Source organism: Pantherophis guttatus, chromosome 1, assembly GCF_059756535.1.
Source record: "Pantherophis guttatus breed Tessera chromosome 1, ASM5975653v1, whole genome shotgun sequence".
Taxonomy (NCBI): domain Eukaryota; kingdom Metazoa; phylum Chordata; class Lepidosauria; order Squamata; family Colubridae; genus Pantherophis; species Pantherophis guttatus.
Window position 1 is genome coordinate 278323476 of NC_142063.1, and position 17461 is coordinate 278340936.

A 17461-nucleotide genomic window follows, 5' to 3' on the forward strand; every position below is an offset into this window, starting at 1 on the left:
ATGGGAATGAGTTTTTAACATTGCTCTTTTAACTGGATTTTCTTAGCTAGCTGCAAAAAACATTTAAATATATAGTATTTTTTAATTCCCCCCCCCCATTGAAAAGAGCATTCCATGAGTACTTATAACAACTAATGAAAGAACGAGCAGTTTTTGTTCATGACTAAGAGATAATGCTGAGGTGTTGAGGAATTATTGTAGGAATCTAGCAATTTGGGACAAAGAAAACAAATCTTATTTTTCCTCATTGTACCTTGATACACATGATATTTTAACAAATAGTAACACATAATTTTGTGGATAGAAATTCTTGCCCAATTGAAAACAATCAAAAATGTACCTTATCCCTTTAAAAGAGATTCTACGGATGAAAAAGGTGAAGGACATAATCACAGGAGACTTGCAACAGAAGATGTGTGGATCCCCATTATAGTCCTGTGAATGTGGCTGAATTATTGCTTTGTAAAAGCCTCTTTTGAAATATTCCAAGATTTTCCTCAAAATATTCAGTATGAAGACATGCTTAGCTTTAGAGCAGGGGGTCTCCAATCTTGGCAACTTTAAGCCTGGCTGGGGAATTCTGGGAGTTGAAGTCCGCCATGCTTAAAGTTGCCAAGGTTGGAGACCCCTGCTTTAGAGAATAATTCCAGTGAATTTGATAGATATATAAACATGATTGAAATCAAGGTGTATTTCTGCTAGGTTTCTGCTCCTAGCATGCTGAGAGATTTTACGGAGCCATTAGAGGAATCTTACAGAGTTTTTGTTGTTTGTGAATTGCTGTTTTCTGTATTTTTTGACCTTTCATCTAGATAAAAGATATAAGAAGCCAGGCCTGTGTGTCTGCTGTCATTCTTCAGCATTCTTTTTGTGGGTCATCTTTTCATTTCTTTCTCCAACGACACCACAAGTACAAAACCAAGGCATTTAATTAAATTGGGCAGAATTAAATTATTTATATTTTTGAGATTGCAGTCTTACTTGCACCAGGGAGAATATTCTATGAAACAAAATAGGTTTTTTTTAAAATAAATAAATAAATATATAGTATTACATTGCAAATGTTATTAACATACCAAGAGCTATATTTTATATGCAAATTAAGTTTCAAATAATAGATTTTTATGGTGTTAAATCAATGAAATAAGTATATATTTGCATTAAAGTATTGCATACAGTTTTCCAAAATATTGTCTCCCTCCAAGTAGATTTTGAATGTATATAGAAAAATTTCCAAAGGGCTTCAACATTTCTGTAAATGTTACAGCTTTATTTGGGGCTTGGTTATGTATTGGTTCTTTATAACACTCTGCAGGGATTCATTTTCTTCTCATTCTAGTAATGCCGTATGTATTTCAGTTTAGGTGATGATTTGATATAGAATATTTTCCAGACTCAAGATAGATATTTTAAAATTTTAAATTTGAAGCTATTTAAAGCTATCTAGGTCAGTTTGGGCCATTCTATTTAAGTTATAGGAAGAAGGTAATGACAAAGCCACTTCCAAAAAATGTTGTTAAGAAAGTTGCAGGAACTTGTCTACAGTCAAGGGCATGCATACATACATACAGACACAAATTATAAGAAGGGTTCTTTAGCTAGGATGCTAAAAAACCTCTGAAAATCAAAAGGAATCACTACGGGGGCAAAAGAAAGATTATAACTTCTGTTGAAACATTTAAAAAACAAACAAACCATGATAAATTATATAGAAAGAAAAGAAGATTGAGTAGTATTGATTAAGAGGTGATCATTGACTGGTTGACTACCATCTAGTTCAGGAGTGTCAAACTCCTGAACGGGATTGGCCCGCAGGATGCTTAGATCTGGCCCACGGTGCCAGCCTGGAAACAGCAAAGGATTGTAAAGATTACTCAGTATACTTCTTTGGTTCCAACGTCTCAATATTTAAAAACTCCAATTTAATAAAATTCAATCAATCCCATAGTTATATCTTCAAATCCCCTAAATTTATAATCTTTAAAATTCTTTAGTGGTTTATAGTCTTGTGATTTTCCAATTACATATCTTTCCAATTGTCCAAATTTTAAAGTCTTATTTAACTTTTTTTTCTTTTCTCTTTTCTTCTATCACCTTTCTTCTGTTACCTCGTAGAATGTTCTGTCAAATAGCCTTAAAAATCCAAATCTAAATTAATCCACTAGGTTCCTTCAATCTTTTAAGTTTATAATCCAATAGCCAGTTTCAATAAAGTTTAGTTATTTGCAATTTAGTTCATCTTAGAAATCTTCAAGAAGAAAAAGAAACTTATTAGGTATTTTCAAAATATCCAAATCGTCTTCTTAGAATAGAGTCAAGGTCAGGCTGCCTTCCAGGTGTTATTTACTTTCTTCTATTTTGTGTATTAGACTTTTTGTGTATTGGACTTCACTTTCACTAAGAGTACTGATGCTGTAGTGCTCATCTTCTTCCAGTAGATGGCTCTCCTGCTCCCAAGTCCAACATTAAACAGTATGTCAAAAACAGCTGATTATCCAATAAGTCCAGTGGGTTTAAAAATACAAATAAGCAAGACAGTTTCTCCCAAAAATCATCTTTCAAATTAAGCTTTTTTCCAGGCTTTCTGTGTTTTAAAGCTTCCCTTGGGCATAGGTATCCTGCAGATACCCCGGGCTTAGGCCCGGGATATCTGCAAGATCATCTCCTGCCTTCCTCCCACCGTCCGGTGCGCTCACACAGAGCGGGCCTCCTCAGGGTGCTGTCAGTCAGACAATGTCGGCTGGTGGCTCCCAGGGGGAGAGTATTCTCTGTGGAAGCGCCGACCCTCTGGAATAGGTTGCCCACCGACCTCAGGACAGCCCTGGACCTCCTCTCCTTCCGCCATGAATTGAAGACCTGGCTTTTTCACCAAATGGGCTGAATCCGTAGGGGCGATTTCAAACAATTTTAATAATTTTTTAATTGATTTTAATTTAATTTTAAACCGATTTTAAATTGTTTATGTAATTCTCTGTTTTGTTTTGTAAGCCGCCCTGAGTCCTATGGGAGAAGGGCAGCATATAAATTACATAAATAAACAAATAAATAAATAAATAAATAAATAAATAAATAAATAAATAAATAAATAAATAAATAAATAAATTTCTTTTGCCTCTTAATTTTCAGTCTTTAATCTTCTCTGTGTGTCTAATCGCCACTTCCTTAACGCTTCGAGATTATCTTTTAAATTTCTTGTACTTAAATCTTTGGAGTAATAATTGGAAGTTATCTCGCCCAGTTTCAATGCTCTGTCCACGGACCGATCCAGCACAAATCTTATGGTTCCAGTTGTCCCAGCTTGTGACTGCCCAAAATGGCTGTCGTTCCTGCTGCCGTTCGGGAAAACTTGCTTCAGACCTAACGAAATTATGAGTTCCTCGTGTTCCATGAAGCGCCTTTCCTTTCTTTGCCTCTTCTACAAGGCGGCTTTGACCCCATAGGGCCTCCCGACAGCAGTTACCTGCTGGATTTCGCAGGGCTCGGCGGACCCCTCTATTTTCCAAGCTGTTCTCACCATGACGTCAACTGGAAGTGCTTCTGGTCCTTCAGGTTTTCCAAGTATGCAGCTATTGGAACTTAATTGAAACCATCCATCTTGTAGATGGTCAGTTCTTCTCTTTCCTTCCATCCTTCCCAGCAGTATAGATATCTTCAGAGAACTAAATTTTGGTACAATGTGTCTGAAATATGATAGCTTTAGTATGGTCATTTCTGTCTGACATGAGAACTCTGGGTTGCTTTGTTCAATGCCCATTGGTTTGTTTTCTTGGCTGTCCATGTTATTCTCATGGTATTCAAAGTTCAAAGTTCAACATCGAAGTTCAAGAGTATGAATACTCTTTCTGTTCTGCTTCTTCAAAGTACAACTTTCCCTCCATAGAGTGTCACAGAGGGAGCCATTGTCTACATGAGTTTGATCTTTGATATATCTTGACATCAGAATATCACTTTCAAAGCCTCCCTGATCGCTCTGCTAAGTGCAGATCTATAGCATATTTCTTGACTGCTGGTTTTATTTATTTATTTATTTATTATTGAATTTCTATACCGCCCTTCTCCCTGAGGACTCAGGGCGGTATACAGCCAGAATTATTCATTTACTGTTGCTAATTAATCCTTATTTCTGTGCTCTCATTAGCAACAGAGTCATGAATTAGAATTTAAATTTTCTTAATCACACCTCAGTTCATCTTGACCATGTTTTTTCTCTCTCCTCTACCTCACTATCTGCCCACCCTTATACTACGAAATGACTCAAACTTGATTTCCCAAAGATGTTTTGGCGTATGTGAAAGCTTGAGCATAGCCAAGCTGTTTTAAGGTCTTGTAGCTTAAAAGGCATATAAATCAAATTAAAATAAAAAAAAATAAATATAAATGTAACCATAAAATTAACACTAATGCAAGTATAGCATCCTACATCTACAGTATAAGCTGACATTCTGGTAAGATTTTATTCCATATTTTCTTTATATGTTTAAAATGAGCCCCCTCCATAAATTAACCTTAAACAGTATAAATTAATTATAAATTTTATTTTTAAAAAAAATAAAGCTTAGATTCTTGGGATAATAAAGAATATATTATTATATCAACTGTGTCTACAATAACAATTTTTGGCTAAAATCAGAATTAATTGAAGAACTAATCCAGAGCACTGCAGAGTTCTAATGTGTATTTGTGTGTGTGTATTATTAGAGAGTAGTATATTGGGATATTATTTCTGCTATGCCCTCTATTTTGTAGATTTCTGGCTTGTACTGAGTATTATGGTATTTTTGGTCGTACCTTTATTTACTGATCCTCAGGACTCCTCAATCAAAAACACCATAACAGTTTGTAGCCTCTGTGGAACAGTAGATAGCCACCTCTTATCAGCAAAGTAAAGTTGCAAAATAATTATTTCAGCCAGATTAACCTGGCACTTTTTCTGATATCTAGTTTCATTTTTGCCTTAATCAACTGTTGCCTGAGATGATTGTTTCACTGGTCTAATGTCCATGCTGGCCAAACATGACTCTCCACACATTTGTGGAATATAAGTAGTCATAATTGTTGAGTCATTATAAAACTACCCGTTTATCTAGATATAATTTGTATATTGTTTTACAATTGAATTTTAATTATAAGAAATCTTTACGTCTACTAATGTAAGACTTGCAGCACAAGAAATACTGGAAAGTATATGCACATGCATATGTCACCTGTGCTTGTTCTTTGTCACTATGTCTCTTTGTTTCCAATCTGATTTTTCTCCTCTGTGTGTGTCTATGTATCTGTGTTGGTATGTGTTTGTGTATGTTTCGCATATTATAGACAGTTGGAGATTGTGTTCTGTAAGATGCAACCTATAGATACTTCTATTATTTATTTATTGCCTTACATCTTATATGATCAACAAAATTATTCAGGATAGATCCAGACTAAATATGGAATTCTCCTCCTGAGGGCCTCCTATTCATGTAAGGAGAGAGGTATTTTTTGCATATGGCTCCTTTTTTTTTATCTCCTTATGTTCCTGATTAGCTATCCCAAATGATAGGCTTGCACAGGGTTGCAGGAAAAAGTGCATTTGTTAAGATCGCTACTCTCTTACTCCATCCAGAGAATTTGCTAGATCAGAGTTTTTTCCCACAAAAGAAATCAGCACTGGCTTGGATTAGGATCAAAATGATGCCCTTTTTCCTCCCCTCTCCTTCCCTCCCCTCCCCCCTCATTTCCCCGTCCCCCTTCCTTTGAATTAATCATAGCACCCTGTATTTCTTCTCTAATGATTTATAGTGTCTTTATGGCAAACATTGTTGAAATGATGTAAAGCCTGTCATCATTACTGCTATTCTAGCACAACAATGGCTGAGTGATACTCAATAAGCTATAAATCACTAGAAGGGAAATGGCCTCTCTCTTGGATTCTTAATTCTTCCAATTTCATCATTTCTTCAACTCTGTTCACTAAAGCTAAAAAGAGAAAGATTTAAAGCTAAGGCTTTCAAAAAAAAAATCCCCATAGATAAGTGAAATGTTCCATTCAATAGAAAGAAAAAAAGATTTTTGGATCTAAGAAGATGAAACGCATGAAGATCTTTTAATACTGTTGAAGTAACATTGCAACTTCATTGAAATGATGTTTTAGTTATGTTTTGAGTTTGTGCTTCTTTAAAAAAATATTTTACAAGAAGAGATTTAAACAAGAAGACAAGATTTTTGAATAATCATGGCAGAAAATCAGCACCAACATTTTATTCCTATCCACTTTTTGTTTGTTTTTAAAACATGCAGTAATGCTCAGTCATAAATATCCTCAGCATTAGTTAGATGAGAAAAAATACGTAATGCATTTTGCTCCTACATGCTGTTTAAAAAACCATTTATGCTACAGAATAACTTTCTGGATAAAAATACGATTGATTTGCGACCTAGTCACCTATATATTTAACTTGGAATAAAAGCCTATTTAACTGATTAATTTAATTTAATATAAAACTGAAATATAAAATGTGAAAGTTATGCAATCTGACCTTTACATGTTCTGTAAATCTGCATTTTATTAAATAGGTCCCGATGGAATATGCTTTAGTTATAAAGTTTCTTGTTTAGGAATCATGAGCTGGCTGTATTAAGCAATTCCTATGTTATATCATAATTTAATGCAGGGTGAGCTGAACTGTAACACTTGTCATCTGTCACTTCTGATCATGATGGCTGAGATTATGCGAGTTGCAATTCTGCACATCTGCTGGGCCACATATGCAGTGTTCCCTGAATATTCTCCTTCAGATAATATGAACAGGTCAATCCAAAGTAGCATGCAGGCTTTTGAGAAAAAGAATATATAAGAACCATAAATTCTGTGTTGATTAAAGTCTGCACTGAAAAATGTACTGTAAAGCCTATTTTGTCAGATGTATGGTAAAAGTGATGATTGATATTATACCGCCATGTCAATTGTTTTCAATTTTAAGTTGCCATAGAGCCCTCCGGTATGAAAAATTACATAGAAAAGATGTTAGGAAAAGCCTTCAATTTAAATGGTTGGGGTTTTTATTCAGGAAAAAGAAATGGAAAAGCAAAAACTCCTCTACCAGCAAGCAAGACTCCATGATCGAGGGGCTGCTGAAATGGTCCTGCAGACAATTAGTGCCAGCAAAGGTAAGTTAACCTTATTTATTTTCTCCTAAGGACTTTTCTGCTGATTTAACATTTCCCAGTGGAGAATTTCACTGCAGTGTACATAAAATGGTTATGGAAAGACAGCACTGCAACAAAGTGAGAGAGAGAGAGAGAGATGTTGTGTATCCTACTCAGGCTGCTGAAATTTTTACTCAGCTGCTGCTCATAAGCATTAAACGAACACATTGCTGGAATTATTGAAATTAATGCTAGCACGAGTTTGACCCTAATGATTCAGTCCAGTGCTCCTAATCCACATACATGTGTGGTTGGACAGATTGAGCAGAAAATACTAAGTTGAAAAATATTTTTTTTAAATTGGAATCTGATGGATGAATACAGAGGATACTGCAAGAAAGTAAAATTTAGAAAAACAAGCTATTTGTAATATACATATAGATATACCTATATACACTTAAATGCACAAACTGTATTTTAAGTCAGCATTGTAATGGTTTTCTAAGAGAAAGAGTAGGCATATGTATATATACTGTGTATGTATCTGTGTGTATATATGAATGTATGTATGTATGTATATATAGATATATGTCTGTCTGTCTGTATAAATAAAATAAATATTTGCTTTGCAGGTGAAATGGGACCAATGGTTGCAGCCACCCTCAAACTTGGAATTGCTATCTTGAATGGAGGAAATTCAACTGTTCAGCAGGTAACTTTTCTGACATTTAGACTGAATTACTTCTTTTCATTGCCAAGGACTTTTGGATCTACATAATGCATATTTTGTTGAGGATTGAAGTTGATTAATTCATTAGTGGCTGGCCTCTTTCTGAGGAATCAGAATATTAGCTTTTTAAAAGATTTCTTATCTTCGTTTATGCTAAAATAGACAGTGATCAGAAAATGTCCTTTTCAGTTACGATGCTGTAACTCTGGAATACTATCTCCAGAAAATTCTATCTGGCACCATTTTTTGTCAGATACCTTTTTGAATTCATCTTGGAGCCTACACTTCTCTTTTAAAGGCCTTAAGGCCTTAGTTTCACTTTTTTAATGTATGTTGTTTAGCTGAGATTATACTGTACTTTTAAAATTGAATTGTATGCTTCTATTGTTATTACAGTGCTAGTTATTGAATCAAGGATTATTAAATGACCTCAGGGCATCACTGTTATTACTGCTGCTACCTCTAAAAGTGATATACTTGCCAACCTGTTGAGATTGTTGATCACAAGGCAATCAGAGTTTGCCCATGAATACAAACATGTAAGGGCAGAAGACTTTTAAACTGATTGGACCAATTTGCATCAAACTTAAAAAAATCAGAGATGGGGGAAAAGACAATGCAAGGGCAACAGTAGTGAAGAAGGTAGCAAGAAGCAATTGTGGCATTAGCAAAACTGAAGCAGAATGGATGTAGAGAGACCTAGAGCCTCTCTCTCTCTCTCTCTCTCTCTCTCTCTCTCTCTCTCTCTCTCTCTCTCCCTCTCTCTCTCTCTCTCTCTCTCTCTCTCTCTTTCTTTTGTCAAGCATGTATGAGAAAACAAGTATAAATAAGAACATAACATATAAACATATAAGTATAAACAGGTATAAGTATATACATAATAAATGAGTAAGAATAAATGGGAACAGTAGGACAGAGACAGTAGGCACCCTGGTGCGCTTATGCATACCCCCTTACAGATCTCTTAGGAATGGAGCAAGATCCACGGTAGACAGTTAAAATTAAAGGTTAAAGTTTTGGGGGTTTCATGCCTCCTTAGGAACTGGCAATATTACGGTCTATAACTGTCTGGATTAAATTTTGTGGATGTTATGTCAAAAAGCAAAAAAGGAAACATTTTAAAATAAAATAATGTTTCATTCTAGAAAATGCTGGACTATCTCAAAGACAAAAAAGACGTAGGATTCTTTCAGAGCCTTGCTGGTCTTATGCAGTCTTGCAGGTAAGAGAAAAAATAGTACATTTCAAACCCTGTATTATATATCACCATGAGCTGCCCAGAACAAGTAAGGAATGGAGAAGCATATAAAGCTTTGTAATGAATAATTGAAGGAATGAATAAGCAAACAACTGAATAAATATTTCAATACAAACTTTGATTTTCCTGGGTATGTTGTCTTACACTGAGTAGGTTTGAATGCCTAGGGAAATCCTTCTATTAGTTTGAAAAGTAAACCAAAAGAAAAGTGAACACGCTACAGTACAAAGAGTTGAACAAAGTAATATGCCCAATGACTTTCAAAATCACAGAATATCAATAGGGTTCAATGATTTTTTAAAAGATAGGCTTGTCTTATTTTCTAAAATGTAATATTCTGATGGATGGAATTAGTATTGGAATATAAATGCCAAAATATTGGCTGAAGGGAAATTCCCCCAATGCAGTGTCGGTTAAAGGATATTTTTTTCTTTTCAGCTTCTGAGAAACACTCCTCTTTTATGTATATTTAATAATAAAGTATTCATTACTTTAATCTCCTGCAGCACACTCACTTCTTTAACGTTTTTATGATAAGAAGTCCAAAGGTTGAGATGTGGAGATAGAGATTTCACACCAAATTTTCTCTAAATGTATTTATTTTTTTATTTTTTAAAATTAGATGACCTCCAAACTTTAAAAAATATGACTTACAAAAACAACAGTCAACAATTTTAAAAAGCCATCAATTTTAAAAAGCCAGTACATTCAATAATAGATGTATATTCCCATTTTTTATAATTGTATCTAGTTAGTTTATTGTTGTGATGTTGCAGGTAGACTATTAATTATATTTTGCTCTCAGCAGCACGTCACATTGGTGGTTATAACTGTACAATTGAAGCTGTCCTTTTATTTGTTTACTTATAGACGGTCAGTGCAGTGGCTCAGTGACTAAGACTCTGGGCTTGTTGGCTGGAAAGCCGGCAGCCCAGGGGTAAGACCTGAGCACCACGCGATGGGATGAGCTCCTGTCCTCGCCCAGCGCCTGCAACCTAGCAGTTCGAAAGTTTGCAAATGCAAGTAGATAAATAGGTACCACTGCAATGGGAAGGTAATAGTGCTCAGTAATGTCATGCTGGCCACATGAGTGCAGAAATGTGTTTGGACAGTGCTGGCTCTATGGCCTTGAAACAGAGATGAGCACTACCCCTATAGTCAGCAACGATTAGCGGAGTAAAATCCACAGAGACTCCTTTTATTGACGGTGGAGTACCAACATTACTTTTTTTATACACACAAACACGACACTTGTATTAATTATACTAAGAAAAGTCTGGGCAATTTACTTATTGAAGCCTGGAAAAGGAGCCAATGTGTGCTGTGAAGGTAGGAAATGCAGCTGAGCCTCTGGTTTGTTTATGAGAACTAATTCTATATAAAAAACATCCTCCTTATACAATGTCAGAAAAAGACTATTTCTAAAAAAACGTTTTGTTTGAAGATTTGAATCTTAAATATTTTCTTAAAGGTGAAGTTCCTGTCTTCACCTTTAAGAAAAAGAAAGTGATGTAATTCCTCTTTGCTGATCCAAATAAATGTTTCTGCTATACAGTGAAATGCATTCACACTTTACTGGTATTAATTCAGTTACATAAAGTGTAAATGCACAGAAATGTCTTGTTTACATCTTACAACAAAATTGAATGTTTGTGATTAAAACTATAGTGTATGTTTCATTATAGTGTCCTTGACCTAAATGCTTTCGAACGTCAGAATAAAGCAGAAGGCCTTGGAATGGTAACAGAAGAAGGATCAGGTACAGTTTTCCTTACCATAAAGTTTTGTTGCCTGGCCCCTTTAAAGTCACTAAATAAAAATAATTATAGCTTTAGTTTATTTGTATTTGTGACTAGACAACCCATGACCTGCTGGATCATTATTTCAGAGACATTTCCTTACCAGATTCCTCAGTACAGTAGAACCTCTGGTCACGACCATTATTCATTCCATAACTTTGGTCGCAAACCGATTTGGTTGTGACCTGAACCTAAATTTGGAAATTTGGCGTTTACAAAAAAAAACAAAAAAAAAAAAAAGCAGAAGGAGAAATCGGCCACAGAAAAAAAATTGTGAATTCTTTGGTTGGAACCCAATTTGGCCATGGTCAGAAGTGTTTGTGACCAGAGGATCTGGTCCTCTAATATACCTGAAAAGTTCTAAAAAATTCAGGGTTTTATTCAGAGAGGTATCTGCCTTGAAAGTAGCTCATATTGAACTGTATAGCACAGTCAAACATCAGTAGTTGATCTCAGGAAATATTTTATGACAGCTTTGTATTGTGTCATAAAATGCTTTATGATATTTTTATGTTATAGGTACCAGATTTGGACACATTCTGTATGTTGGCCCAATATAGTTATCTTGGCTGAAAAGGTTTGGCCCTATAATGCAGCATTTTGCCCAGTTAAACATTACAGACATGAACATTTAGTATTATATTGAGTAAACAACCCATGACCTATTGGTCATCATTTCAGAGATATTTCCTTATCTAAACAGAAACAGAAAGACCAAGGGCAAAAAAACAGTGGTCAGATTTTCGACTTCCTGCTGGCTTGACAATGGCTAACCGCTCTCCGGTAGCTAATAGTGGGACTGGAATATCCAGTTTCCAGGATATAGCCCAGGAGGGATAGAGTGGGACCAATCTATTGAATCTCTGGGTGGCAGCATAAAGCATTGAAGCGCACACAAATATGCCAAATTTCAATCCCATGGCAGGCATGAGTCCTGGATTTTGTATTCATTCTGTAAATTAGCCCATTTGAGGTAACTTGATATAAAAATTGTTGCCGTATGATGCATTATTTCACTCAGTTAAAGGTTACAAGCACAACATTTTAGTAGTGTATTAAATTATAATAGATTATAAGCCAGCTGTCAACAGAACACCCAGTCCATAGTAAGAAATATCACAGGCAGAATAAAAACTTAAAAGTTTTCAAAAAAACAACTTTCATAAGGATCTGTGACAACTTGTTAGCTTCCATATGATACGAAAGGAATTGGCCAATTCTGTAGAAACATTGGCCAAAATAAAATGAGTTTTCCCTACACCATATTAACCCGGATAGTTTAACAGCAGAAAGTTATTAAGTCTGAGCACCTTGAAGTGTAAAATGCGCAGCACAGTAAGCCAAAGCAAATTTCATATCCCCCAACTGGCAGGAAGATAATCTCTCTTGGACTGAAGTATTTCTCTTCTACCAGCATAGGTGGCACAACATTAAATCTTGCTGGTATGTGACACATATGAGACAATGATTGTATATAAATTGTGTTCCTCCCAGGTAATCTCCTCAGTGGGTAGGAAAGCCACAACCGATTACTTTGGTGGCTGAAGTTTGAATCCTATTCGTTATTTTATTAGATTTGTTAAACCCACCCCACTCCAAAAAGACTCTGAATGTCATACAATAAGCCTAAATCTATAAAGTATGAACTGTTTATCGTTTTACAGTGATAAGAAAATATCTGTCTGAGATTATTTTAATCAATGGAAAACTTGTGACATGTATATTCTATTCTGAAATAAAATTACATAACACAAAAATATGAATTCTCTATGAATTTTTTTTTGCTTGAAAGTTATTTAAATGCTGTTTTTGAACTTTGCTTAAAACTGAGAGAACTGGTGACATTCCAGATGTTGCAGGACAGCAAACCTTGGAATTCCTTAGCCATGCTTAATGGGCTAATAGAAATAGGTTCAACAACATCTGGAGAACCACCAGTTCTTTATTCCTGATTTTTTTTTAAAAAAAGTATCAGAACTTTTGATTTTGAACCAGTTCACCTTTTTTACCTTTTGATCAGCTTTTCCACTGTTGTTATTTTGTTGTATAAATCTGTTATTTCCATCTAGAATCATTTGTGTATTTTCTCTGTGACTATTGTTTGTTTGTTTGTTTGTTTGTTTATTAAATTTATTTGCCGCCAATCTCATATGAAAGCAACTCTGGGCGGCTTATAGCATTAAAACCTCTGTTCTTTATATTCATTCCCAATGGAATTTCTTCTATTATATACTTTAGCAAATCCTTTCATGTTTATCTTCAAAATAAGAGGAAAAACTAAACTATTTACTATTCTGTTAGGCAAGTTAATATATTTTAGCAATTTCCCTGCAATCAATTCCAATTTCTTTTGATTAGCTTGGTGTTTACATCAAGTTAAAAGAAGACAAACTTTTAAAGGTTTTTAAAGCATTAAGTTATTGATTCTGTGCATTCTTGTCCTTAATTATACTCCAGTATTTATTTTAGCATTTTTCTTTTTCTTTTCTTTTTTTACTCATCTGACTGGGAGGTAGCTCATATGAGTAAATTTTGGTATTCCGGTTTGCTTCATTTGTTTGATTATCAAAAACTTGATAATCAATCAAATGAATGGTTTTCAAGAATGGAAATATATTTTTTCTTCGCATATATTTTTCTATAGCTGTTCATAGTAAGGTTTTCATTGAAGAAGTTCATTTTCTTTTGGAACCTGGGCATATGTTATAAAAGAATACAACAGGCATCTCTTTCTCTTTCTCTTTTCTCTCTGTTGAATTATTCAAAATCTTTTTATTCTCTCTTTACATTTTTATGTATTTACCTAAATTGGACTTTTGATTTAATTCATGGAGAATTAAGTTATCAGAAGCAATGCTAAATATATTTTTTTTAAACTCTGAAACAAGTTCTCACTTTTTTTCTTTTTTTCCCATTTTCTTTTCTTTGAAATCAATGTCCTGTCTTCCCCTACCTCAGTCATCACTCATGAGCGTGGTAATTATTACACATCAATTGACTTTCTTTTTTCCTGTTGTAAGCTTCGTGTCAGCACTGTACAGCTCCTGAACACCATGCAGCATGCAGTTCGTTTTTATTTTTAGAATGTCAAAGTAGGATTATTATTACTATTATTATTATTATCATGGTTGTATTCTCCAAAGTTCCATTTGTATGCCAACTTTCCCCACATCTTTGTTTTTTCCTCCCTTTCTCAGGATATGCACAGTATCTGGCACACTAGATGTAAGAGCAGCAAGCTTTTTGATTTTCTTCTTTTTTTTTTCTGCTTCATTTGGTGGTGTTATTTTCTTAGTGGGCCAAGTATTTGTGATGGTTGGTTGTAAATAAAATGTGTGCATATGACATTAAAATCCACCATGTGCTGTGGTCTTCCTGTAGCATTTCTGTCGTGTATTTAATGTGGCTTTATGGCTGCATTAGTTTGTGCAAACATAGGAAATCAGTGGAGGATCCAGACTTGACTTTGATGGTGGGGGAGGGGGGATGTTTTGTGATTAAAAAGTTATATTTTCACTGTAAACATTAACATAATTAATGCATGATAGCCAGTTGTAATTGTGTTGGTGAAACTCTTTTTCAATATTTCTTGGTGTTTGTGAGAATCTGTTCTGTAAGGGAAACTTCAATATATAACTCAATCATCCCTTGTTCTTATAAAAACATCTCCATTTAGATAAAACAAGTTTCAGTAGCAAAACTATGCCTAACCAGAACTGAACACTGTGCAGATGAAGATTAAAACTTTGAAATATCATTGATTTCGGTTAGAGAGTTCATTATAATGCTACATTTGACTGGTTGGAAAAAATCCATTAAGTTCAAAGTGTTATTTAAACTTTAAAATTCTTCAGTCAACTGTCTATATTATAATAAATAGCCTATGAAATTAAAAATGCTTAATTCTCAGTGAACAAATAATTAATTTTCAGCTTTTTTCAACTATCAATGATAATAATATCATAATATTATAAATCATGAATTATTGTAAGATACAAAGAATGACATTATTTAAAAGGAGTAACTAGAGAGCCAATTTGCTGTATGGTTAAAGCATCACCGAAGGAACTGGAAGACTGAATTCTGCTCCCACTTTAAACTTGCCAGCTGGATCACATTAGGCCAGTCATTCTCTCTCAGCCCTAGGAAGGGCTGTAGGAAGGTAGGAATGGCAAGCCCCTTCTGAAATCCTGCCAAGAAAACTATAGGAACTAGTCAGGAAGTTGCCGCAAGTCAACACTGACTTGAATGAGTGTGACTGTGTACGTGCACACACATACACAGACTCACACACATTATTTTTAACTGAGAAGTACAATTTTCAAATACATAATGATTTTTGCAGGAATAGTTTTCCTCATTGCTTTAAATGCTTCAACACCGGAAAGAGGATATGGAATGCATATGCAGCAATAGTGCTTATAGCACAGCTTATTATCAGATGTATTGGTTGATAATTATGGTAGTGCTTCCTAAACCATTTCCTTCATTATCCAAAACCTTGATCAGAAAATGACCTACATTTTGCCCAATGTAGGTAAAATACTTTAAGTGAATTTAAATGTCCCTCCTATGGTTGGGCAATCAGTTTGTGTTTTTTTACTCAAAGAAAAACTACTTGTACCCAATTTGGGGTAATTTACCCATGTTTGGAAAACACTGATTAATGGGCTCCATTAATAATGAACTTACTGCTTTGTAGAAGAGCTCCAAGGCAAACGAGTAAGGGATACGAAGATCAGTTTAGTCCATTGGACTGCTTCCTCCCTTCAAACAGGGTCGTTACCTTCAACTGTTCATGGTAATGATTCTTGAAGCGGGACGGGGGTGGGGAGGGAGAGAAAGAGAGAGAGAGAGAGAGAGAAGAAAAATGTTTACTTTTTCTTGATTATTATTTCTAGTATTAATAGTTGACATTTTTTGTAAACCATCCTGGTAGGATCTGAAAGGTGTGTGATCAGTAACAATAATAATAATTGCCACCAGGTAAACCATTAGTTATTGCAAAATGCACAAAACCTTCTCTTAAAATGGAAACTATGAAGATTCTAGACATACCTTTTTAGAGAGATATTTTAAAATCTGAGCAATGGAATAGAATATATCTTAACTGGTTTTTGGAAGGGGTTATACCTTATTTAAAACTATGGATTTTTTCCCTTCTAGGTGATAAAATAAATATTTCAGACAATCTTAAATATAGGCCTTTTAACTGATTCAAGATTTCTTATCGGTTGTGCCCTTTTTTATTGTTCACTGTACCAACAGTCTCTTTATTCTGATCCTCACTCACTGTGACCAAGCTTCATGTTCTTAATGCTGGACCCCCCACTGGTAAAACACTGACAGTTCCTTACCAGATATGTATCTGATTTGTTTTTGTGACGTATTAAATGTTGCGTTTTTTAGTGTGTTATGTTTTACTTGTTATGGTTATTAATGGAAAAAGGTTCAAAACCAAAGGTATAAATCGATTTACATTAATTTTTTACATTTTCATTTCCTCCTTACAATTTAAATAATGTGTCCATAAACCATGATAAACTTGAAAGTGCATTTTCCCTCTCCTTTCAGTTTAAAAGTTATCTTTCTGATGTTTTCTTTCCTTGTTTTACATAATCTGGATTATATTGAATTTTGACACAAAGATACCAAAGATAAAGGTTAAGTATAAAATAATTTGAAATTACTCATAATTTTAATTAATTATATAATTAATACAAGAAATATTTTGACTCATAAAATAGACTACACATTCCATTCAGGTGGAGTTGCTTATTTCTTGTTATTTCAGCCTAAACTGGGAAGAGCCAGCTTGACTCATAATATTGCTTTCTACTATTAGCCTCTCCCAATCCTTGAAAGGATGGCTTAATCCCAGAGCATCAGTGATATCCCAAGGAGATGCCATGTAAGAAATATTCTATCACCACTCAATTATTGACAGTGGATTCCCACAACATTATGTACTCTTTAAGAATATGTGAGGTTACTGAGAAGAATATGACACATTCTGATCTAGACAAATTGAGTGATTGAGTGATTCACATTCTGATCTAGACAAATTGAGTGATAAAATATATTTATTGGTAATTCTTTCAGTTTTACACCAAAGGTATTAAAAGCTGCAGGCTGTTTCTGGAAAATATGTTTCTGCAATTTAGAATGCATTTACAGCAGCAACAGAGCCATCTATGAGCATATAACCCATGCTAATCATATTTGCACATGAAATGGAATTATTTTACTTGACCGTTCTTAAACATTTATTATAATAGGCGCAAATGAAATAGAAGAAGAGTGGTGGCACTGAAGTGTTCAGAAATATGTTTCATTCTCTAGGGCATTTCTGGAATGTCATAAATTACTTGATTGGCAAGTAGGCAATATGGTAAACACTTTCTCTTTTTTGTTCGCAAAAGATTTTATCCTCTCATTATATATAATATGAAATGTGCATATGATTAACAGTTTTTAATTATTTATAATTGTAAATAAGTAGGTGCTTAAAACAAAAATAAGGAACAACTTGGAAAAAATAATCAG

The 17461-nt window shown here is 34.4% G+C and overlaps 1 protein-coding gene across 1 annotated transcript in view; it reads left to right on the forward strand.

Moving 5' to 3' along the window:
• Positions 1–17461, forward strand: part of RYR2 (ryanodine receptor 2) — a 279138-nt gene that overhangs the window by 230739 nt on the left and 30938 nt on the right. Inside the window, exons 82-85 of the mRNA XM_060692369.2 lie at positions 7050–7149; positions 7761–7840; positions 9004–9080; positions 10802–10875. Of these exons, the coding sequence (XP_060548352.1) occupies positions 7050–7149; positions 7761–7840; positions 9004–9080; positions 10802–10875 (331 nt within the window). The remainder of the gene's footprint in view (positions 1–7049; positions 7150–7760; positions 7841–9003; positions 9081–10801; positions 10876–17461) is intronic.